Source organism: Rhea americana, unplaced genomic scaffold, assembly GCF_003343005.1.
Source record: "Rhea americana isolate MKP2758 unplaced genomic scaffold, rheAme1 scaffold_21, whole genome shotgun sequence".
Lineage (NCBI taxonomy): Eukaryota > Metazoa > Chordata > Aves > Rheiformes > Rheidae > Rhea > Rhea americana.
Genome location: NW_028186258.1, coordinates 1,827,190 through 1,849,424, shown reverse-complemented (window position 1 = coordinate 1,849,424; position 22,235 = coordinate 1,827,190). Strand labels below are relative to the sequence as shown.

At 65.7% G+C, this 22,235-nt stretch overlaps 1 protein-coding gene across 4 annotated transcripts in view; it reads right to left on the bottom strand.

The window, feature by feature from the left end:
* Nucleotides 1-22,235, bottom strand: part of CASKIN2 (CASK interacting protein 2) — a 32,694-nt gene that overhangs the window by 2,714 nt on the left and 7,745 nt on the right. Inside the window, exons 1-19 of one of the 4 annotated variants that reach the window (XM_085304527.1) lie at nt 11,587-14,948; nt 10,483-10,534; nt 9,004-9,101; nt 8,696-8,841; nt 8,450-8,545; nt 7,368-7,498; nt 7,035-7,143; nt 6,677-6,785; nt 6,256-6,350; nt 6,045-6,162; nt 5,313-5,495; nt 4,706-4,827; nt 4,408-4,489; nt 4,174-4,268; nt 3,819-3,929; nt 3,590-3,691; nt 3,201-3,339; nt 651-2,834; nt 178-484 (exon numbers count right to left, since the gene is read on the bottom strand). In XM_085304527.1, coding sequence (XP_085160653.1) covers nt 178-484; nt 651-2,834; nt 3,201-3,339; nt 3,590-3,691; nt 3,819-3,929; nt 4,174-4,268; nt 4,408-4,489; nt 4,706-4,827; nt 5,313-5,495; nt 6,045-6,162; nt 6,256-6,350; nt 6,677-6,785; nt 7,035-7,143; nt 7,368-7,498; nt 8,450-8,545; nt 8,696-8,841; nt 9,004-9,101; nt 10,483-10,534; nt 11,587-11,674 — 4,367 coding nt within the window. In that variant the 5' untranslated portion in view covers nt 11,675-14,948. Of the gene's footprint in view, nt 1-177; nt 485-650; nt 2,835-3,200; nt 3,340-3,589; nt 3,692-3,818; nt 3,930-4,173; nt 4,269-4,407; nt 4,490-4,705; nt 4,828-5,312; nt 5,496-6,044; nt 6,163-6,255; nt 6,351-6,676; nt 6,786-7,034; nt 7,144-7,367; nt 7,499-8,449; nt 8,546-8,695; nt 8,842-9,003; nt 9,102-10,482; nt 10,535-11,586; nt 14,949-22,235 lie in introns of those variants that run through there. The other 3 variants (XM_085304524.1, XM_085304525.1, XM_085304526.1) reach the window with 3 other exon arrangements.

Here is a 22,235-nt window from a genome sequence, read left to right as displayed (position 1 = left end):
TACAGCGCACACGTGTGGCTCCCATCCCCAGGTGGCTGCTGCACGCGCACAGCCCTCCGGGACAGCCGGCAGCTGGAGGCTCCTTAGTCCTTCCCTCCCCTCCCCGGCGCTGCCCAATTCCACCACAAGGGCCTAACCCGAGCGTTTTCCTCCCATCCCGCCCCAGTGCTGCCTCACCTCTCTGCCTCCTTGGCTGTTATCTTCTTCTCTGCAGCCTGCAGCGCAGCAGCCAGGGTGGAGTTGGTCTGTTCCAGCCTCTGCTGGGCCAGAGCGGCCCCCAAAGGCTTCGCCAACGCCTTGCTGCTGGGCTCCGGGTTCAGAGAGACGGAACCAGCCACGGGTCCGATCACATCTGGCACCGTCTCAGCAGCTGCCCAGGGAGCGACAGTGTGGCGGGAAGGCTGCAGGACCTGCTGGTAGACGGTCTTGGGTCCGGAGAACACCAGCTTGGTGGATGCCACGGAGGTGTGTTTGGCTGGGACGTCTGTAACGGGAGGAACCTCGTTGCACTCGGTAGCATGTGCTCCCTTCTCACCTCCCAGCTTTGTGGGGATGTGGTACCCGACCGAACCGAAGGGAGCTGCAGGCCCCCCCACCACTTTGGAGACACCCCACAGGACAGGGCTCTCCTTTCACACAGACACACCTACCTGGAGTTGGTGTCCTCAGCACAGCGGTGCTGAGCAGCTCCGAGGGGCTGGGGGGTTTCACAGGGCTTGGTGCCTTCTTGATGCCCTTCTCGAGGGACAGGATGCTCTTCTCTATCTCAGCAATCCTGAACTCCATGTTGTCATCATCAAAGGCATCTCCAGCCAGCCCAGCCTGCGGCTCCAGCCTGGGGGTGGCCGGGCCTGTGATGCTCACGGCTTGGGCTTGCGCGTACTGCGGCGCCAGGTTCGCCCCTGCCTCGGCCTGCCCGGCCAGGCTGAACGCCTTCAGCACCGTCTGCAGCGGCTCGCGCTCCTTAAAGCGGGGCCTGCGCTTCACTGTGTCCGACTCTGTGAGGTTGAACTCCAGCACGGGCGGCTCTTTGGTGGCAACGGGCACCCCTGACTCCTTCCCACTGGAGCAGGGGGGCTCTGTGGCCTGGGAACTGGGCTCTGCATCCAGTGTGGCTGCGTCAGCCTTGACATGCCCAGCAGGCTTAGGCCGCTGCTTGATGGTTAAGTTGCCTTCTTCTGCAAAGGGGATGCACTCACTGGAGCTGTTCTGGGAGGATGAGGTGGAAGCCTCTGCCTTGGCCGCCTCCTCCTCCGTGTCTGAGCAGGCATCTTCCCGCCTGCCCTGCACGGTCTCCGTCATGGGAGCACTGGGCTCGCTAAATGTCCGTCTCCGGGGCTTGCTGCTCTCAAAGGCGTCCCTGCTGGCATCTGAAAGCCTGGCAGTGCTGGAGTCATCAGCGTGGCAGGACTGACTGTCCTCGCTCACCCTGGAGACGCAGTCCTGAGCCACGTTTAGGGGCTTCGGGGCCAGGAGAGGCTTGGGCGGACTCGCCCCGGGCGGCCCCTCTAGTGCAGTCGCGAGGCTCCTCACCGCTCTGCTGTGGCCGGCATCGCTGGGGGAAGCAGCGACACCGGCCGCATCTGGGACGGCAGCGGGCTGTCGTTCAGGCTCGGGGGCCTGCTCGCTGTCTGCCTCCGCGGCAAGGGCGCTGGAGACAGAGCTGAGACGCTTGGGAGGCGGCGGCGGAGGGCCCTTGCGCTTGGCGCGGATGGCGAAGGACTGGCTGCGGGTGACCTTGGCCTCCGCCTGCAGACAGGCCCGCGGCATCTGGCTCCGGCCTGGGCGCCGTGTGAGGGTGGCGTAGGAGCCCAGCGTGCTGCTAGACATCCCATCCTCCTCCTCCTCGTGCTCCCCGTCTGACAGCGCGTAGCGGTTCAGGCTGTGTGACCGCTTCTTGTGCTTGAAACCTTCGCCTCCATTTTGCTGCTCCGTGGCCTGCCAGGCGCCAGGCGCAGCGGCAGGCTTGGGCAGCCCCGTGGGCATCTCCGCGGGGCCACAGTGGCTGTGCAGGTAGGAGAAAGCTTTCTGGGCTGATGTCTGCAGGCTGCTCTTCTGGGTGGGGGAGAAGGAGGGGTAGGGGTGCGCCAGGCTCTTGGGCTGCTCTGCTCCCAGGAGGGAAGGGGTTGCCTGGGATTTCAAGGAGACGTGGGGGTACATGAAGACGTAAGGGGCAGTCGCCTTGCTGGGGGTCTGGGGAGGGGTGCAGGGGGTGACTGCCTGCGGCCCTGGAGGGACAGTGCCCTTCTGAGCTGCCGGCCGGGGGTACTGATCCATGCCTTCGGGCAGGTTCCTCTCCTTGAGAGGGCTTCCCCCGCAGCCGTTGGCGTGGCCGTTCTGCCCCTCCAGGGAGACGAGCTTCCCGTAGGGCTCAGGGCTGGGCCGTCCCGGCAGGCTGGCCGGGCTCTCCTTGCTGCGGGGCTGCGTGCAGGACTGCCCGCTGCTGCCGCTGCTCTCCCCACTGCCCAGGCTCTCCTGCGAGGGGCTGGAGAGGCGCCGGGAGAGCACGTTGTCCTGTGAGTGCCCTGAGCCCCTGGAGCGCACCCCGATGCTCTCCTGGCTCCGCGACATCCCCTGGCTGCTCTTGATGCTGAGTGTCTCGTGGCAGCTGTTGGACATGGCCGTCTGGAGCTCATAGCTGAGCTCACTGTCCTGAAATGTTGTCATCTTGGGGGTGTGCGGGGACTGACACTCCCCATTCTCCAGTGACTCGATGGTGACGATGTCCAGGGCACCAGGGACTTTACGTCTCGCCAGTGTTGCTTCTGCTTGGTTCAAGCTTTTACGGAGGTCTCTGAGCTTCTTGACGGCCAACATGATCTTCTTCTGGTGGCCTGTGGGAAGGTTGTGACAAGAGGGGGACATTAGGTCGGCTCTGGCTCTCCAAGGCCTTTGATTCCTGGCCCAGAAGAGCTGCCGTCATGCCACCAACCCAGCAAAGGTCTTTGGGTTACCTAAACCCTGCCAACAGGAGGAGACAAACTGTTGGTGATATCCACATGGCACTGGTTGGCACCAGGCTCAGCCAGGCTCCAGCCTGCCACAGAGAGTCTTTGGGAGCTGCCACGAACCACCCATTTTGGGTGTGTAGGACATACCGTGCAACGCCCAGCCCGAGGGAGGCCTGCACATCGAGACACTTTGCCAGGAAACTTGGCCACCTTGGCTCCACATCAGAGATGCTCCTGTCAGCCACTCACCCAGCTTGTTGATGCCAATCTCTTGCAGATCCTCCCAGGTCAGGTCTGTCACGATGGTGATGGAGTCATAACCGTTGTTCACTAGTTTTTTGTGGTACTGGGGCAGCCCAATGGCACTGAGCCAGTCCATCAGGTCAGCCTGCAAAGAGCACAGAGCACCGCCATGAGCATCAAGGGACAGGCTGCACTTCCATCCACTCCCTCCCTGCCCCTGGCTAGGAGACCTTTCCTTGGAGTCTCTCTAGCTGTGTTAGCGTAGGCCACTGCAGCGTGCACCGGGCCATTTACTTACAGACCTCCATCCCGTCCCGTCCCAGGGAAGGCGGCTCTAAGAAAAGACCTGGGGAGAAGAGGGTGCTGCACCAAAGCCCCAGGGTCCAGGCACTCACCGGGATGTAGTTGGGCAGCCACTCAGCGATGCTGAGCTGTCCAATCTCAGTGGAGATCTTCTTCCTGTGTCCCGGTTTGGTCACACCGATGGCTGTCAGGTCCTAGTGCAGAGAGAAAGGGGCTGCGGTTAGCAGCAGCAATGCAGGCACAGGGCAGTGGGTACCTGCAGCTGCTGGTGGCTCATGAGGCCAAGGACTGTGCTGGACTGGGGGGAAGGACCCGCCTTACCTCTGGAGTCATGCGGCTGATAGTGGGGACATCGTAGCCGGCGTTGAGGAAGTTGGCGGTGTATGACTCCAGCTGGAACTCGTGCAGCCAGTTATAAATGGCCTCTGCATCCTGGAGAGAGGACAGAGCAAAAAGCTACCCATGACAATGGCTGCAGGGGCTGGAAGGACCTAGCTGCTCTGTGCAAAATGACAGTTCCTCCTTGTGCAGGACCCATCATCCCCAAGTCCCTGTCCCTCATGTCCCCAGCGCAGCAAGAACTGGACCTGGAGCCCCAAACAGCTGGATGGCCTCTCTTGCCCCACACGCTTGGCGCTGCTAGGAGAAACATCCCCTCCCCAGCTGGCTCAGTTACCTTCCCCTCGAGGAGCTGCTCAGGGCGCAGGAACTGGTGGGAGAAGACCTTGTCTCCAGGGGGACAGCTGCCGGGGGTCTGGTGCCCCGGGGGCCCTGGGTAGAGGGGAGAGGTGAGTGTTGGGGGGAGGAACGACGGCAATGAGGGCTGGCTGTGCTGTGCTTGGCCCGCTGGGGCCCCACGCTGCCGGGGGTGGGTATCTGGCTGGCGGGGGGCCAGGGGGACGTTCCTCACCTGCCGTGGAGTTCAGCTGCCCATTGCGCGGCTCCGATCCCACGAGGTGCTGCTGGAGGTCATCGCTGGCGGAGGGCAGCGGCTGCGGAGAGGAAAGGTGAGCGGAGGAGGGATTCCCACTGGTGACAGGCCCTGTCCCACGGCAGGGGGGGCCAGGGCCTGCCCTGCACCCTCTCCTGGGAGTGAGGAGGGGAGGCCCCTACACTAGGGCTTAAAGCCGTGCCCAGGACCTATCAAAAGGTCTGTGGGGCTGAACTGGGGGAGCAGGAAGGGTGAGAGCTGGGGGGTCTGCACCTACCCTGGCGTTCTCAATGAGGATGCTGGTGCTCTGCCCGTTGGTGCCCTCGGTGCTCTGGCCGCTGCCGGCGCTGCGGATGCTGCCGATGCTGCCCTCGCTGCCCACGCTGTTCCTGTCTCCTGCTGCTCGGGGCAGGAGCGGAGCACGTCAGCCGCCCAGGCACACAGCGCCGTGGGGCGGCGCTCGCTAACCACCGAGGCGGTGCCCCAGACCAGGGCCGACACAAGGCACAAAGCTCCCCAGCAAGCATCCCACACGGCCGTGGCCTTGGCTGCCCGCGCAGGAACAGGCCTGGCGCCGGCCAACTCGGGGGTGCCGGTGAAGACCAGTTTCACGCGAGAGCCCTCCGGCCACAGATGGTCCACCAGCACCTCCCACCTCCCAGCACACACGGGGCAACCTGGGCTGGCAGGGGTGCACCGAGGGGCCGCGGGGACTCAGCCGGGCCAAGGACACGGGGAGGGACGGGGGCTGCTCTACGGACTCCCCTAAACTCCATTTCCCTACGCCTGCTCCCCTCTCATCTGACTATTTTCCTGCTGCGCGGCAGGGCTGGGGGGCAGGGGAAGGTCCCCAGCCCATCTCCCTCCCCAGCAGCACCCCTGACCTGAGCTGTCAGGGCCCGGCACCGTCCGGGTTAGGGTGAGGTGGCCATAGGCCGCTGGGATGCTCGGGGCTGCCTGGTGTGGACACTCGTCAGGGAGGTGCTGCAGCCCGCCGGGGAGGGCGGTGAGGGCCCCGGGGGGGCCCTGGCGCTGGTGCGCGGGCGCCGGGCGGGGGAGGATCATGCCTGCATTCAAACACAAAACACGCGTGGTCAGAGCCCCTGCGGGAGGCAGCGAGGGGGAAGCTGCAGGATCCCAGGTCCGCTCGCCCAGGCAGGGCGCAGCCACCGGCCCGGGCACGGGGGGTGCCAGGGGGCTGCTGCCCAGCCGGGCACCGGTCCTGCAGCCACTCCAGCCACCGGGACGCAGGGGCAGCCGCAGGGAGCGGTGGGAGCTGTGGCCTGGAGATGGCTCAGCTCTGCAAGCTCGCTTGGCCGGCAGCCCCTGTGCTCCAGCCCTCCCCGCCACGGCTGCCAAGCTGGCACTGGGCCACCATGGCTGGGGTTGCTGCACGGCTTTGGCACTGAGCAGATAGCTCTTGCCAATGGGAATCTGAGCCTCAAAGCCCAGATTTCCACCTCCCTGATCACATGAACCCCTTTCCCACCCCATGTCCTTCTCCTGCCCACCCTACCTAGCCAGGGCCGCGGGGACCTGTCCTATGGGCAGTGCCAGGAAGGACAAGAGGGTTTTGCAGCAGGGACCGTCTCAGCATGCCCAGGACGGGTACTGACCTGTGCGCTTGCTGATGACTTCGGCGATGGAGGGAGGGAAGTATCCAACCCGATCGGTGCCTTTCTGAGCATCGTGGATATGTCCCTTCCACCGCCCATCCGGGTGCTGCTCCAGGACCTGCGGCAGGGATGAGAGGGAGGAGGTTGGCACCCTAAGGTGGAGGGCGGGAGGTGAGGGGAGAAGTGCGGAGCAGGCCCCCCAAGGCCTTACCGTGATGACATCTCCTGCCCGGACATTGAGAGCAGTTGGATCGTGGAGGTTCCAAAAATCCTTTAAAGCTCGGACCTTCAGGATTCCTGATGCCTCTGAAGACAAGGGACAGAGGGAAAGAGGAAGGTGGCAGAGAGCAGAGGAGCAAGAGAACAGTTCAGGAAAAGCAGAGGGAGAAAATAAGCATGGAGAGAGGCGAAGAGAACATTAATATGGCAGGAAGGACTCGATCTCCGAGAATTCCCCCACACCAAAGCCCATAGGGAGGACGGAAGCACGCACGAGGGACAGTGATGTTCACGTTCGGAGCCGGGCTAGTTTAGGGCCATGCAGGAGGAGTGATGGGAACATCAGGCAGGTCCAACTGGGATCCTGTTTTTGATGCCAAGTGAGACCTCAGGGCAAGGCAGCCCCATCTCACCTCTTAGCAGCTGCTTGATGTCCTTGCTGGCGTGCGAGGTGGTGAACTGGTTCACAATATCCAGGGCTGTCTGATTGTAGGTGTTCCTGATGTTCACGTCAACGCCGCCCTGCCCCAGAGGAGATGTGGTTTGTGCCAGGCCACGGGGCAAACGCTCCCCCGGGTTAGCAGCAGCTCCCTCCCCATCACAGCACTGCAACCAGCATCAAATGGGACAAGAGCCAGCCAGCACCCGCAGTGCCGCAGGGATGGCGCGACCAAGCCACAGAGAAGGGAAGGAGGTGCTGGGATGGGCTCGACTGACGCAGCGAGGGAGAGCCCGATGCCGGCTCCCCCCCTCACGCCCCGACGTGCTCACCTCCAGAAGCAAGCGCACCACCTCGGTCTTGCCGTAGAGAGCAGCTTCGTGCAGGGCTGTGCCTGTTTTCGTCTGCTTGTTGATCTCGATTCCGGCTTTCAGTAGCTGCCTGGTGGGAATGAGAGAAAGGGACGGAGCCCCAGAGGGAGGTGTGAGCTGGCAGACGTGGCCGGCAAGGCTCTGAGGATCTTCTCCACAGCACGGAGGCTTTGGAGGTGAGGGAGGGGGAAGGTGGGCTTAGGAAGAAGCAGGACTGCAGTTCTGCAGCAATCTCCGGGGATCTGGTGGTGCTGGGGGTTCGCGCGAGCCGGGAGCAGCGGCGAGGGCAGTTACCTGATGATCTCCTTGTGCCCGTTCTTGGCCGCGAGGTGCAGCGGGGTGGTGTAGTTGGGGTCAGTGGCGTCCTTGGACTGGCCCTCTAGGAGGGCGACGCACAGGTGGCTGTTCAGCAGCAACTGAGCCACCTGCGAGGGGGCGACGGGTGAGAAACGGGGCGCGAGCCCCGCAGCCTCCCAGCGAGGGGCTCACGCGCAGTTTGCCGTGCCAGCTTTGGGGCCTGCCCTGCACTCCCTGTCCCGTCTGTCCCATCCGACCTGCAGCCCCAGGGCTTGGCCGGACACAGACGGTGCTTGGCAGGGGCTGCGCTGTCGCGAGGCCCCAGGGCAAGAGCTACAAAAGGTCACGGCAGCCAGGAATAGGCTTCCCATAATTGGGTTTTTCAGACCAAGCCCTAAAAAGCTCCAGTCTCTCCAAGCCCAGAGTGACAGGCAGCATCTTGGGGCAGCCCAGGAGCTCAGAGGAGTTATTTTTACTGCCCTGTTTATAGCTGCAGATATTATAGATACTCCAAAAATGGAAATATCCCCATGGTCCACTCCCTGGTGGGGCATGGGACGGTCTGCCTGGCTGTGCTCCATCGCAGCCCCGCGGTGCTATGCTGGCTCAGCTGGGGTCTCCCGGGGTACGAGGAAGCCCATGCCCGCGAACGCAGACAGCCCCATCCCCGCCGGCCGAGCCGGGGATCTCGAGCAGCTGAGCCAAGCCGGTACTCAGGGCTTGTGTGGATTAGTGAGCTCAGCCTATCTGTGCTTAAACAGGGGCAAAGCGGGGGGAGAAACTGCGGAGAACCGGCAGCGAGGACGCCTGGATGCTCGCCCGGGCTGCCGCTGCCCTGCCGCGAGGTTGGGAGCAAACCCCGCAGCTCGTGGGGTCAGACCCGGCCTCCCCAGCTGCAGGAGGAGGCAGGAGCTGCCAGCAAGGCACCAGGGCCCGGGAGGGCGGTCACGGCCGGGCTCGGTGTGAGGTGCCCGCTCCCGCTGGAGCGGCACCTTGCTCCGGCTGGGACGCCCCGGGGAAACGCCGCGCACAGGCCCAGACTCGGCTCGGCCCGGCCCCACCGGGGTCGCAGCGCTCACCTTCAGCCGCCCGAACTCACAGGCCAGATCCAGGGGGGTTTTCTTCGCCTTGTTGACGAGGCAGGGGTTGGACTGGTGCTGGAGCAGCATCTCCGACTGCGGGGGAGCAACGCGGGCCAGGGCTCAGCAGTCGGCCGCTGCCAGCCCTGCCTCCCTCCCTGCAACGGGGTTCGACCCTGGCCCACGGGGCACAGATCCCCCGAGAGACTCAAACCGGGGCCACGCGGGGCACCAGGACTCACTCACCACTTCGTAGTGGCCGTACTGAGCTGAGAGGTGCAGCGGGATCTGCCCGTCCAGCGAGGCCATGTTGACCGAGGCGGAGGCCCGCAGCAGCACCCGCACCGGCTCCACTCGCCCCTGCCAGGCAGCGTAGTGCAAGGGGCGCATCCCTGCCGAGAGAGGGGCTGGCAGGGCTGGCACCGGGCCGCCGCGGGGCCCAGCTCCTCGCCGGGGCGCTGGCGGGCCTGCCAGCCCGCGGCCTTGCTCTGACGGCGGCTCCCGGCCGCGAGAGCGCAGGGCTGCGGAGGGGGTGCACGGCGGACGCCCCTTACCGTTGCTGTCCTTGATGTCGACGGTGGCCTGGGCGTCCAGCAGCAGGGCGATGAGGTCCAGGCTGCCGCCCAGCGCCGCGTGGTGCAGCGCCGAGAACCTGCGGGCGCAAGGCAGGGGCTCAGCCGGAGCCCGGCCGCCGCGCCGCGCGCTCCCTGCAGCCGCCCCGCGGCGGGCGGCGAGCGCTCAGCCCAGCACGGGCACGGGCCCGCTTGCAGCTTCGTTCCTCCCAACCCCCTGCTCCGCGTCGGCTCCTCGGTTTCCCCGGGGGAAAGGGCAAATAAACCCCGGAGACTCCCGGCTCCGCGGTGCTGGAGGACTCAGGCCAAGAACTCGGGGCTTAAAGCACCTGGCCAACGTACTGGCCCCCGCTTATGCCTCCGTGCGCCTCTATCACCCCCCGAGCGGCCTCGTCTCGCTGCCCGTGCCAGCGGGGACGCCAGGAGCCCACGGCAGGGAGCGCGAGGCCAGCGAGGATGAATGAGCCCTGTGTCTCGGGGCTGTGAAAGAGGCCTGTCTGCCCGGAGCACCCCCCCGGGCCGTCACGTGAAGGGCCGCGGCCGAGCAAGGCGTCCCCGCGCCGCGGGGGATTAGCTCGCGCGCCGCTCGGAGAAGCGCCGGGGGCTCCCGCCGGCGCCGGCCCGGGGCTCGGATGCGCTCAGCGGGGGTCGAACGTGCCCGGACGCCGAGGACACCGTCACCGCCGCGGCTGCAAGCGGCTCTCCCCCGAGGACGCGCGAGCGCGCCGCGCCGCCTGACTCATCTCGCGCCCGCTCCCTTCCTCCGGCCCCAGGGAAACCCAGGGCGCCCGCCGGCAATTTTAAGGACGTGAACGTCTCACGCGGCCCCCTGCGAAGGGCAGCCGGCCCTCCACGCGCGTCCCCACCGCCGACCCTGCCGGATCTGCCCAAGCGCAAGCCCCGCGCCTTATCAAAATTAGATTGGCCCTCCTATTAGTACGTCTTTTATGTTAAGCTACATCTGCGTAGAATTATTTCAAGACAAAGCCACGCTGCATGTTTTAAACCCCCTGTCGGCTAGCTCGAACTCATCGCTCACTGGCGCTTCCTCCTGCAGAGTCCTCCGAAAGGAAACCCGCAGAAATTAGGTACAACAATAATACATACAACAACGCTAATAAGTTATGGGTCAGAGTTAATTCAATAAGAATAACGTGCTTAATTATTTTACGGGCCTTTGTGGCTTCCTTAACTCTCAGTACCCAGCGCGTTAAGTGCTTGGATTTTGGCAGCGATGAGCTACACAAACACGCTGCGGTCACTTAGCAACCTCATCTTTTCCTTCTCTACCCCGTCAAACGGAGGACCCGCTCGCTCTGCAGGGCTACCCGTGGCCTTGCGGAGCGGCACCGTCTCGGGATGCTGTTGCGCTCCCTGAGGCTTGGCAGCCAGCCCCAAAAGAGTCACCGAGGTTAGCGACAGCCCAACGGCGTCCCCGGCACGGGGCCGCGGTGAACTCACCCGTCCACATCCTGGTAGTTCACGTTCAGGCGTTTGGCAGATCCCAGGAGCTCTGCAGAGAGAAGAGCAGAGCGTCAGGGGAGGGCAGCCGGTCCGGCAGCCCCGTCGCGCGCCGGGGAGCGTCACCGGGAGCCAGCCGGCAGAGGCGCAGCACCTCCTGCCCGCCCCGCTCCCGCGGGGAGACCGAGCGCGGGGCGCGGAGACCTCGCCGGCCGCGGCGACCTCTCCGGCCACGGCCCCGGCTCGCCGCCGGCCACACGGACCTGCCAGCGCGCAGAACAGCGCCTGCCCCATCCTGCCGGCGCCTCCTCGCTCTCCGGCCTCTCGCCCTTCACCTCCGCAGACCCTCCAAGGAGCAGCCCCGGCTCCAGCTCAGACGTTTTTCCTCCCTCCGACCTTCGCGCCCAGCAGCCCCTCGCAGCCCCCTGCCCGCAGCTCTCATCGCCCCGATCCGCCACGACGGCGGCCCCGGCCCCTGCTCGGCGCGCGCTCCCATTTATAGCCAGCGGCGCCTGGGACGTGCCGAGCGGGGACGTTTTGCTCCCCACTCGCTGCTCCTCGCCAAGGACTGGCCCACAGAGCAGATGGTTGGCATTTTTACGGCTGGGGCCGAGGACTCGGGCTCTGAAAGCGAGGATTGTGCCGTGCCCGATGCTCTCATCTCCTTGCCCGTCCCTCTCTCCTCGCCCGGGGACCACTGAGTGGCAGAGGATGCTCACCCCATCCTCAGCCCGCGCTCACACGCGCCCGCCTCTGCTGCCCGCTCTTTCCTGTAATGAATTCACACAAATTCTTTCCTCCCACACAGAGAGGCCGTTTTATTCTCCACCGAGGGGTTGAGAGCGGATTAACATCTCTGGAATTCAAGTGCTAAGTGAAAAGGGAAAGAAAGGAAGAAGGTATGCGGGGGGCAAGAAATGCCATCGCTTCTCCTCCGCTCTTCCAGGCAGCCCCATCGCCAAGCCGACGAGAACTAAAGGCTTTGGCAGGTTTCCGCGTTGCTTCCTATGGGATATCGCAGTCCTCCAGACAGCCAGGCTCTAAGCCCGGGGTGAAAGAGCCACCTCGAACCCACTGAAACTTGCTGGGTTCCTGGAAAAAAGCCTTCTTGCTTGCAGAGCCAGGCACAGCTCCCCGGTCCTCTCCTCCTCCTCTGTCTCTTTTTTTCCCCTTCTCTCACATCTCCGCCCATCTCACAGGAAGATCTCGTACAAAAACAACCAAGATGTGCTGTGTGGCCCAAGGATATGTGGCCCTTTCTACCGGAAATGGAGCCAAAGAGGGGGCCGGCTCATTATGCAAGTGGATAATTAAAAGGAAACCAAGTAATGGTATCATCATTACTGCAATTTAATATATTTTGTAAACAGGCTAATTAATGCAAAATGGTCTTTGAGTGGCTTCTGGTGATGGATTTGTGACTAGCCACCACAGCAGAGATGATCAGGATGGGATCACCATAATTAGCTCTTCCAGGTGCTTTGCATCTTCAAAGCACGAGGCAAACGCAAGCGAGCAGCTCCCTGACGAGTTTGGGCTTCGTCCCCAAAGGAACCTGCTCCCTGGGGCCTGTCGCTCAGCACCGGTGACAAGGCAACACTCTCATTTTTTCTTTCCAGTCCGTTATCTCCAGAAAGCCGAAGATCTGGGTTCCCCGTCAAGGCAAAGCAGCTTCCCTCAGCCCCGTGGCCGGGCTCGCTATCAGACTGCGTAAGCGCTGCCAAGCCGTGCTGCACCGGCATCCCCGGCGCTGGGGCGCGCGAAGGAAAGCAGCACTGGGACGAGCTTTCCGACACCAAGCCGGGTCTGCGGGCCTGCTGCTTAGGAAAACATAACATTTCATTTGTAAACCGGCCACTTCTGAGTCATGGACAGACAATAAACACCAAACCCCAGGGTGCCTCTTTTCCAGAGTCATTTTCTGAGCCAGATTTGCACTTTGTAGAGTAGAGCCAGGAACGTGCTCTGCTTCAACGGGAACAGACCTCATCCTGCCCCTCACAGCCTCGGGACTCATCCTGCAACAAGCAGGAAGGGCTGAGCAGGGTCTGCTGCCATGGGATTTCCAAAGGACGCAACTGAGATGAAATTATCAAAGATGAAATCAAGGGTTCCATTACTTGTATTTACCAACATCGCCTTAAATGACTCAAACTGAATCCTAAATCCACACTGCCTGGTGTCACGGAAATGCCCATAAATCCGTCATTTCCTGCACCCTTAACGCCGTTGGTTTTGGCTGTAAGCAGAGGGATAAGGCTGGTCAAGAACAATTTCTGGTTTTCACGCCACCAAGAACGGATTCCCGGCAGTACGGAGCGTTTAGACCTCACGGTACAGCATAGCCTGAGCAGCGATGGAGCTTGGAGCAAAGATTTCAGGCTGGGCCTCCAGCGTGCCTGTCTTTTAATCAGTTTATATATATATGTATGTATATATTTTAAGGATGCTGTATGCAGTAGGAGCTCAGATCCAGAGAGGAGAGCTCAGGCTGCTTCTCTCGCTCGAGAAGCGACGGGCAACGCCAGCGTGTGCGAGCCGGAGGCTAAGCTGAGCCAAGGAGAGACGGTGCGACCACCGGAAAGACACGGGAAGCACACGGCCACCCCAAAGCGGGTGGAAAAACGCTGTTTCTCTTTGCACCTTTCGGCGGACTCTGCAGGAAAACCTTGGCGGAGCTTGCTGCGGCGAGACGTCCCTGCAGGGCTCCTCGGAGCTGCATCCAGGCAGGAGATGCAGGGAGGGGAAGGGATGGATGCAAATGTCTGTCGAGCGCAAGAGTACCCGAAAGAGGCAGAAATGTCCCACGGAGCCCGACAGACTGTCGCCGGGGTTCAGCAGCACCCACCCTCCGAACGGGGACAGCTCGCCCCGAGCCCCAGCCTGAGCCCATCTGCCGAGGGCAGCGGCCCGGACCGCCGGGGCGGCAGAGGGAGGTTTCCCGGCCTCCCTCCATCCGTCGCCGGGGGAGGCAGCTGTCAGCAGCCGCAAAGCAGAATTCCTATGTTTTAACTCCTCTCACCAGGGAACATTCCTCAAATTAGTTCCTCGCTCTGGCGGCCCCGCGGTCACATCCTCACCGGAGCCGTCCCGGGGCAGCACGGCCTCCGAATGCTAAATCCCAGCTGCAGGATGAAAGTGCCGGAGTGCCCGCAGGCCTGGTTCGCGCTCCCTGCTCCTCCCCGCTCTCCGTCGGGAGCGGCCTCGCATCCGGGGAAGATTAACCCAGAGCAGAGAGCAGAAGGAGCAAGGACCCAGCAACGTCGCTCCCTCGCGGACACTGACCCGCAGCGTTGTCACCCCAATGTCCACGCTGGGAGAGCTCAAACCACGCAGGGACCGAAATGGAAAAGGCCCAGGAGGAGCCCAGCGGGAGAGGGACCCACGCCAGGAGATCAGAGACGGGCTCCGGGCCCAGCAGCACCAGCAGGCCTGGGAACTGCCAAGATTTCCAAGGAAAAACAAGGCTCTGCACATCCCGGGGAGCATCTCCGGACACAAGGTCTCCGTGCTCAGCCACGCTCCCCTCCGGGAGCCGTCTCTGCGGGCTGGCACCACCTCACCCCGCTGCGCCCGCGTCCTGTGCCCGCTGCCGCCCAGGCGGGACGCGGCCGCCGCGACGGCAGCCAGGGTTAAGCAAGCGCTCGGGGAAGCCAGCGAGCTTCTGTACGGAGAGGAGCTGCCAAGCAGCAGGCAGGAAACACCTCCGGAGAGCTCCAGCAAATTGGTTACAAATGTGGGGCCCACGTGCTCCTCGAGACGGCGGCGGCGGCTGCGGAGGGAGCTCGGCCTCCTGCCGCTGGCGGAGCGGCCGCGGCGGCAAAGCGCCGCTTCTCGCCGTCGGCGCGACGCCGGGCGCCGCGCTCTGTCCGGACGCTCCAAGCACACGCGCGTGCACTCGTGGGAAAATTAAGCCCAGCCAGGGGCCGGCCACCGCGAAGCCAACGAACGGGCTGGGAAAAGAGCTCAGGAGCTCCGATCCCGCGGAGAGGCTGGCAGTGGTGGCGGCGAGAAGCGGCAGCTTCACCCCCCCCCGCCCCGGGCGGCCTCTCGGCCTGCGCGCCGCCACCTCGGTCTGCTCCACGCTCGTGCCCGCTGCACGGCCAAGGCTGAGGCTCGCACAAAATCGAGTAAGCGACGCCCGTCCCTCTTCCGGAGGCATCGCCCCTCGCTATCCCTGCTGCCCGTCCTGCCCCAGGCAGGCTCGCTGCTCCGGACACCCACAGCCGGCTCCTCCCGGCACTGCGTCCCCGCAAACCTGCCATCACAGCGCAGTTTCCCAACAGGTTCGGAAGAGATTCGCCCGTTCGGAGAGGGAAGGAGCTCGGCCGCGGAGGTATTGAGAAACTCGACCAAAGTCACGCAGCAAGTTTGGGACGGAGTCGGGGCGAGAGCCGAGGGCTCCCAACCGCGGTCCGCGCTGCCTGTGGCCCCAGCGCAGAGCCCGGCCCGGCGCCCAGCTCCGCCGGCAGCGCGGGGGCAGCGGGGCTGGGCGCCCTCCGTCCCCCGCGGAGCTGGCGGCCGAATGAGGCTGCGAGGGCGCTGCTGCCCGCGACGGCCGGAGCCGCGCGCAGGCCCCGCGAGCGCTCGCTCTCCTGCCCCCGCGAACGGCCCGCACCTGAGTTTGGGCCTTCGCAGGCATCTCTGCAGCGCAAGCGGTTTGAAAAGCCCAAAACACCCGGCTGCCTCCACGGGCTGCTGCCGGCAGGGCCGGGAGACCTCACGCCGCCGCTGGGGCCGCAGAGCTGCCCGGGAGACCTTCTCCTTCGGCTTCTTACGGGGAAAAACCCACAGTCTGACGCGATCGACAGGCCGGAAAGCAGAGGCAGCGGCGGCGGCAGAGCCTGCCCCCACCAGCCCTCCTGCGAGGCCTCCCAGGGCCGGCGCCGGGCGAGAACCCCAATTTCCCCCTTCCTCCCCGCAAGCAAAGCAGGAAAAAACACAAGAGTTTGTTAAACCAAACCGCGAGAGAACAATGGAAGGAAAAGCAAACGCGGGAAGCCCGTCGCCGGCTGCGCAGCTGCGGCGGGACGGCTCGCGCCCCGGCGCTCCGCAGCGAGCCGAGCCGGCCGGGGTCGCTTAGCGGGGCAGACGCTCTCCGGAAAGACCTGGCCGCGTTCGCCCCTTCCTTGGCGGGGGCAGAGGAGCTGCTCCTGCTCCAAACTTCGCACCCCGAGCCAGATCTGGGGCCCTGCGGGGCGCCAGGGGGATTGAGGGCGGTCGCTGCGCTTCGCGCGCGGGGGTCTGCCCCGGCGAGCCCAGGGGCCGGCGGCGCGGGAGAAGCGCTCAGCTCCCAGCGCCTCGCCGGCGACCTCCGCGAAGACGCGCCGCGGCCGAGCGAGCCAGCCGCCGAGCACGCAGGCGAGGAGGGAGAGGGAACTCCCATTCCCCACGGAGCCGAAATCTTCGCTCCGCATCCTCCCGGCCGCTGCCGGGATGGAAACAGCTGGTAAAGACTTTTGGGTGGGGGAAGCCAGGCGGCTCCTTCACAGATACGAAGGCTCCTTTCCCAGCTGGCCGGGGAAACACGTTACCGGGCGGTGAAGTCACCGTCCCTGCTGGGATCTGGCTGTTTCGCTCTCCAGGATATGAACTCAGTGGAGCTGTATTTGCCGAGGGAAGAGGTGGAGCCTTTTCCATTTCCCCCATCCTTCCGAAAGGACAGGACACCTCCCGGCGCGGGAAGAGATGGGGCGATAGGAAGGGGACCAGCAGCCGAGCGCGGCTCCCCGCTGCCGCCCCGGAAGGGCCGGCGGGCTGGCCGCCAGCGAGCACGGGCGCGTGGCCGTGGCCGCTCCACCCGCGCGCCCAGCGAACCGCGGGGCAAAGAGCCTCTGCCGGGGCGCGAGGGTCAGCAAAGCATCCGACCCAGCGTCGACCCCGCTTTGGCTCCCGTCCAGCCAGTCCAATATTAATTTTTCCCCAGGAGCCTGGCAAAGGGCCGCACGAGCTCTGGGACGTCTCTGGGACGCAGAGGGGGCTGCGTCCTACAGGCACCCTCGGCGCTTCCATGCCGGTGATGCCAAGCAGCCGGCACATCAGGATAATCTGCAGACGCTGCCGCACCGAGAAGCGATCGACAAGGGCAGAGACATAACGCGAAGGCGCTCGGAGAGATCGCAGAGACCAAACCGAGGCAAGGTCAGCTCGGGAAAACCGCAGACTACAGCATCTGGGGAGAAACAACCCGACAGGCGGACCTCCAACCGGAGGAAGGAAAAGCAAAGCGGGATGTCAAGGGAGCCCGCGTGAGCGGCACGGACGCGGGCCCGGAGGGAGAGGACAGCGAGGCAAACAACCGGCGCGGGGTCCCTCTTCCCCGGCAGCTCCTCGATGCCTGTGTCCGGGGCCAGCCAGGCCGAGGCGACCCGGGAGGCTCTGGGCAGCCGAAGGGCTGGGATCCCCGGGAAGGCCAAGGCCGGGGCAGGTCAATCAGCCTGGATTTGCTGAGCAAACGAGTTAATGAGGGCGGGCGGGCAGGGACGCAGCACCCACCCGCACCTGGAGGGCTGTGACGCTTGAGAGCAGCATTTAACTGTAATTTTTATGGTTTTAACAACAAGCCCCAAATAAAAATTACAACAGTCAGGAGCAGCTATTAAAAAACCTGTGAAATCTGCGGAGCGAAACAAGGCTCCGCACCTCCAAGCGACAGCTCCAAGGGTCACGGCAAACCACGCGAGTCCCCAGAAAAGGCCGGGGACTGGGCACCGGGCTGGCGTGGCCTTCGAGCGCTCTGCCCCAGTAACGCCAGCCCAGCAGGCCCAGGGGCTCCCGCCGTCCCGCACACGCAGCAGCCGGCACCCGGGTGCCGCTCCGGCCAGCGGAGCTGGTACTCGGGAAGGCGGCTGGAAATCCTGCAACTTCCTCCCACTTCGGCCCCGGGGAAGCTGCGGTGGGCGGCAGCAGGCGCCGTGGGGCAGGTGGAGAGGATGTCCCCATCCTGGAGAGTTTCTAATCTAGGCAAGGCAGAAAGGATGGGAGGGGAGGCACGGAGGGGGAAGCGATTTGCTCAAGATCACGCACGAGGTGAGTGGTTTAAGTGCTGTCGCTCGTGTGACCGTGTGCTGGAGCACCCAGCAACCAAATGGTGCCCAAAGCACCCTCTCTGCCCCCGCGCCGTGGGTGATCAACCGCCCGGGGCTGAGGACTAACCTCAAACTGCTGCTCCCAGCTCGTGGCTGTGCAGATGGGGTTTGAAATCAGAAGTGTTTAAAAATACTTTGCAGATGCCTTTCCTAAACTCTGACCCCGCAAGCCAATCCTCCCTGCAGCCAGCCCCGCTCAGAAACGCACGGCGGGCTCCGCCGGGATGCACGCTGTCTGATCCGCGCAGGCAACGGGGAGAAGGTGCCTGGCTCTGTTCAGGGAGAAGTTTTCCTTGCTACAGAACAGGCATTTTCATTCCCAAGGGGCTGCTGCTGCTCTCCAGTATTACCAAGACCAAACGAGAGGCTCTTCTTCTATAACCACCCAGTGCAAACAACACGCAGAGCACAGGCTACAGCTAAATCTAAATTGCAACACAGAGCCGAGCAGCTCCAGTAAACGAGCACGTCTGAATCCAGGCTTCCACCTTTCCCTTCTCTCCTGCTTCCCTCCTGAAGGAGCCAAAAAATGACCTCTAACGCCCAGGTCCTGGGGGATGCCGGCGGGGAGCGCGCGGTCGAGCCTCGCTGCTGGCACCCGGCTCCCGTGGCCGCAGCAGGGCTGTGGGCATTTGTGGTATCCGGGTTAGGACAGAGCAACAGGATCCCGGCAGCGCCCGGCAGCTCCGCATTCCCGAGCTGCGGGGGACGGCACAGCATGTGTCGCGGGGACGGGACAGATTCCTTTCCAAATCCCCTCGCCGGCGACGGAAAGGTCAGCGAGGCAGGAGCGGCTCAGGCGCCAAGGGCACCGATCCGCCCCGCACACCGAGCTGAGCTCTCCGGCCTGCTTGGCACTGCCGCCAGCAGAGAGGGGAAAGGACGGAGCCGCTACCAGCTGGCGAAGGTGAAGCTTCATCGAGAGCTGGGACAAGCAGCCCGAGAGGGAAGATCCCTCCTTTAGCCTGCTCCCAGTCCCACTGCTAGGACAAGAGCAGGGAAAGCGCGGCTCTGCCGGCGCCCAAAGCAAGCGCTCCTCGCCAGCCGGGTCAGACCGCCTGTCCGTCTGTCCCGGGTTTCCGGCTAGCCGAGCGGCGCTGCGGAGCAGGAGGAGGAATCGCCCCCTCGAAGCGCCCGGCTGCCGCGGCCCCTTGGCCGGCAGCGCACCCCGCGCGAGGCCGGGGGGCCCAGCCTGCCCTGCGCTGCGCCCTCGCCGAAGCCCCCGCGGCAGCGGCGGTCGCCGCCGCTCGAGGGAGCGGGAAGCGGCGCGGGGGCCCCCGTGCTGGGCTCGCCTGCCCTGGGCGCCTGCCGAGCTATTCCGGGCGCCGCGCTCCTGCGGCTCTCCCCCCGCCGCCCACCTGCTCCGGCGGGTTCCTCGCATTGTCCGGCCCGCGTCCGCGGCTCCGGCGCCGCGCCGGCAGCCGGCCATCTGCGGGAAGCGCCGGGGAGGGCCGGCAGCTGCGCAGGGACCGGCGGGGGACGAGGGCGACGTGGGGCGGCCCTGGCCCCCCCGGATGCCACGTAACGGGGCAAGGGCTGGTTTGCAGCGAGGCCGGAGGCATCGGGAGCAAACGGAGGGGTCGGGCCCGCGCACGCGGCTTCGCGTAGCGCCCGCGGGGCCGGCGAGGAAGAGCAAACGCCGCCGGGGCCCCGCGTTGGCCCCTTCCCGCCGTGCTGCCCCCACCCCAAAGCAACCGAGCGGCGGGGGGCCGCAAGCCAAGGCCTGCCCGGCTCCCTGGGCCCCTGCCGGGAACTCGATCTGTTTACGCTTTTCCCGCACGGCGGGTGCCTGTCGGGAACGGCCCCGGCAAGCCCGAGCTGGCGGAGGAGGAAGCGCTCGGGAGCCGAGCGCCGAAACCGCCGCCTCCCCGCAGCACCCGCCGGCAGGCAGGGGCTCCGGCGCGGCGCAAACGCAGGCGCTCGCAGCGCTGCCCAGGCTGCGAGCAGGGACTTTCTCGCTGCGTCTCCAGGCTCGGCCAAAACACGGCCCCTTCCTGGAAGGCGGCTTTGCTTGCGCCGGGGCAGCTCGTGTCGCTGCTGGCCTCGGGGGGTTTCCAGCTGGCTCGCGCCCCAGAGCCTTTTCCCCTGCGAGGAGGAGCGTTTTCCTTCTTTTTTTTTTTTTTTTTTTTTTTTTTATCCGACAGGATAACCGGGCCCTAGTTCAGGGAAGTTGGTTGGGTTCAGCCAGAATAAAACCAAACCGGAGATACTTCAGGTCCACGGGGGAACCCAGGCCCGAGCGTGGCACGATTCCCCCTGCCGGGGCGAGCGGAGCCCGGGCTGCCCTGGCGCAACGCCTCCGGGCTGTGCGGGCACTGCCGCCCCCGCCGGCGTCGCCGCGCGCGCTTCTCGCCGCCCTTTGAAAGGGGACAGAAAAGCTGAGACCCACCACGCGGCGGGCAGCGGTGGCGGTCCCCGTGGCGGCGGGCAGCGTCACGAAACCGCGGGGGTCCTCCCACCCGGCGCCCGCGCTCCCAGCCCGCGTCCCACTGCGGCCGCGCGAGGGAGAGCGGCGCCCGCCGCCCCGCGCTGCGCCCCAGCGAAGGGCAGGCAGGGGCGAGGACGTCTCGCCCTTCACCCGCGCCGGGGTAAAGATCGGCCGGGGCAGAGCCGCCTCCGCGCGGGCTGGGCAGCTCCAGACAGGCCCGTGACTCACCGCGACGCCTGGGCAAGGCCCGGGCACTGCCGCCGGCCCGGCCCTGCCTCCGCAGCCAGGGCGCCACCCGGGGCGCTCGCGGCTCCGGCCCCTCGGCTCCCCAGCCCCTGCCGGAGCCCGGCACGGTGCTTTACGGTTATTTCGTTTCTGCCCTTTCGTGCTTGTTTGCCGGAGCTGCGTTTTGCCAGCGGCAGCCCCAGGGCTGGCGCCAGGCCAGGCGCTTTCAAAAGCGAAGCAGGGCACACGTGCCCGCGCGCCCACCGAGCGCCCCCTTCGCTCCCCTCTGCCCCGCGCGCTCCCGGCCAGCTGCAAACCGTCTTCAGGCGGCGCCGTCAATCGCCCAGGAGCGCCCGACCCCGCTCCCCGTCCCGCAGGGACCCTCTCGCTCCCGCGCCCCGGGACGGGCGGCCGATGCCGGTGGCCCCCCGGCAGCCTCTCTAGGGCACAGCCGAGACCGTCAAAGCCAGCCCCTGGCCAAGCGCAAGGAGGAAGAGGAGCGCGACGAAGTCTTCAGCTGGAGGCAGCTGCAAGTCAGGAGGGGAAGCTGCAAAGCCCCCAGCGCTACCGTGCAGCGGATCGGGGGGCTCCGGGGGGCTCTTTCCAGGCACGCGTCCTGGACGTCCTCGTGCCTGCCGAGAGCACCTTGCGTTCGGAGCGGGGACTCGGCCCTTCTTCACGCGGGTCCTGCCTCGCAGCTCAGAAACTGCCGGGGTGCAGGGGGCTCTGTCCCCGCCGCAGAGGGGACGCGCCGGCCGCGCACAGTCCGAGGCCGGCTCGGGCTTCCCCCTCCCCGGCTGGCTTCGGAGCTGCTGGCGTCCAAACCATCCCGCCTTTCTGGGCCAGGCGGCCGGCACGGCCTCCCGCAGCTCCGGGGAAGGCGGGAGCGGGGAACGCCGCCTCCGACCAGGGCTGAGTCACTCGCGGGTGCCCAAGCGACGGAAATCCCTCCCCGGCCCTAACCCCGGCCCGTCGCCGCTCAGGATCGGCGTCAGCCCGAGCGCAGAAACAGCGCAGCCCCGGGCGCCGCTTCCCCCCGGCGAGCCCCTTCTTCGCCGCCTTTCCGGGGCGGCAGGGCCCAGCCGCGCGCGCGGAGCGGCACGCTGCCCCGCCGCCGGGCTTTTTGGGGCTTCGGCCGCCGGGCTCGGGCGGGCAGCCGGCCCTGGGGAAGCCCTTCCCGCCGGGGCTGGGCGATGCCTGGCACGGCCTCCGCCGCTCCCGAGAGCCACTTATCTCCCTTCGCGACGCTGTTTGCTCTCGGCTTATCTCCCCGCGCTCGGCACGGCGCGGATACGGTTTCCCCAGCTCTGGGGGCGCCGCAGGCCCCCGTTAGAGGCTGGCTCTGGAAAGCAGCGGCGGATTCCCAGCGTGTTGACTCCTCTCGCGGCCGCCGGCGCTGGGATCTTCCTTCCCCGGGAGAGAGACCGAAAGGAAGAGCGAAGGCTCACCGGCCAGCTGGGCTCCCGACCGGGGCGAGAGGGACAGCCCATCGGCAGGGCCCTGCCAGCCCGCGGGAAGGAAAGAAAACTCCAAGCAAACTCCACGCTGGCCCCTGAGCACCGGAGCAGACCCCTTGGAGAGGCCGGGAACGGCGGGAGGACGACGGAAGGATTCGACCCCCCCTCCTCCCATTGCCACACGCAGCTGCTGCCTGGCCGCCATCCCTGCGCACGCGGGAGCCTTTGAAGCTGCTTCTGCGCCCTCCCACCCACCGCAGGCCGGTGCACGAGCACGTTTGGGCAGGGCTGCGGGGCGGTGGGAGCCCCGCGGCCCCCCAGGAGCGGGACTGCCTCCCGCCTGCTTTTCCAGGCATGGCTCCTCTCCCCGCTCCCGGGCTCGTCTCGGCGGAAGAGGGAGTTTCACGACTTCGGCCGAGTTTCTCGCCGTCTCTCGGGCATGCCCGCAGCGCGCTTACGAGCCCGCACGGAGCTGCGCAGTCAGCCCGGCGCGTCAGAGCTGCAGGGCGTGCGCGGAGGAGGAACGACGCCCCGAGCAGGACGCCGGGAAATCGC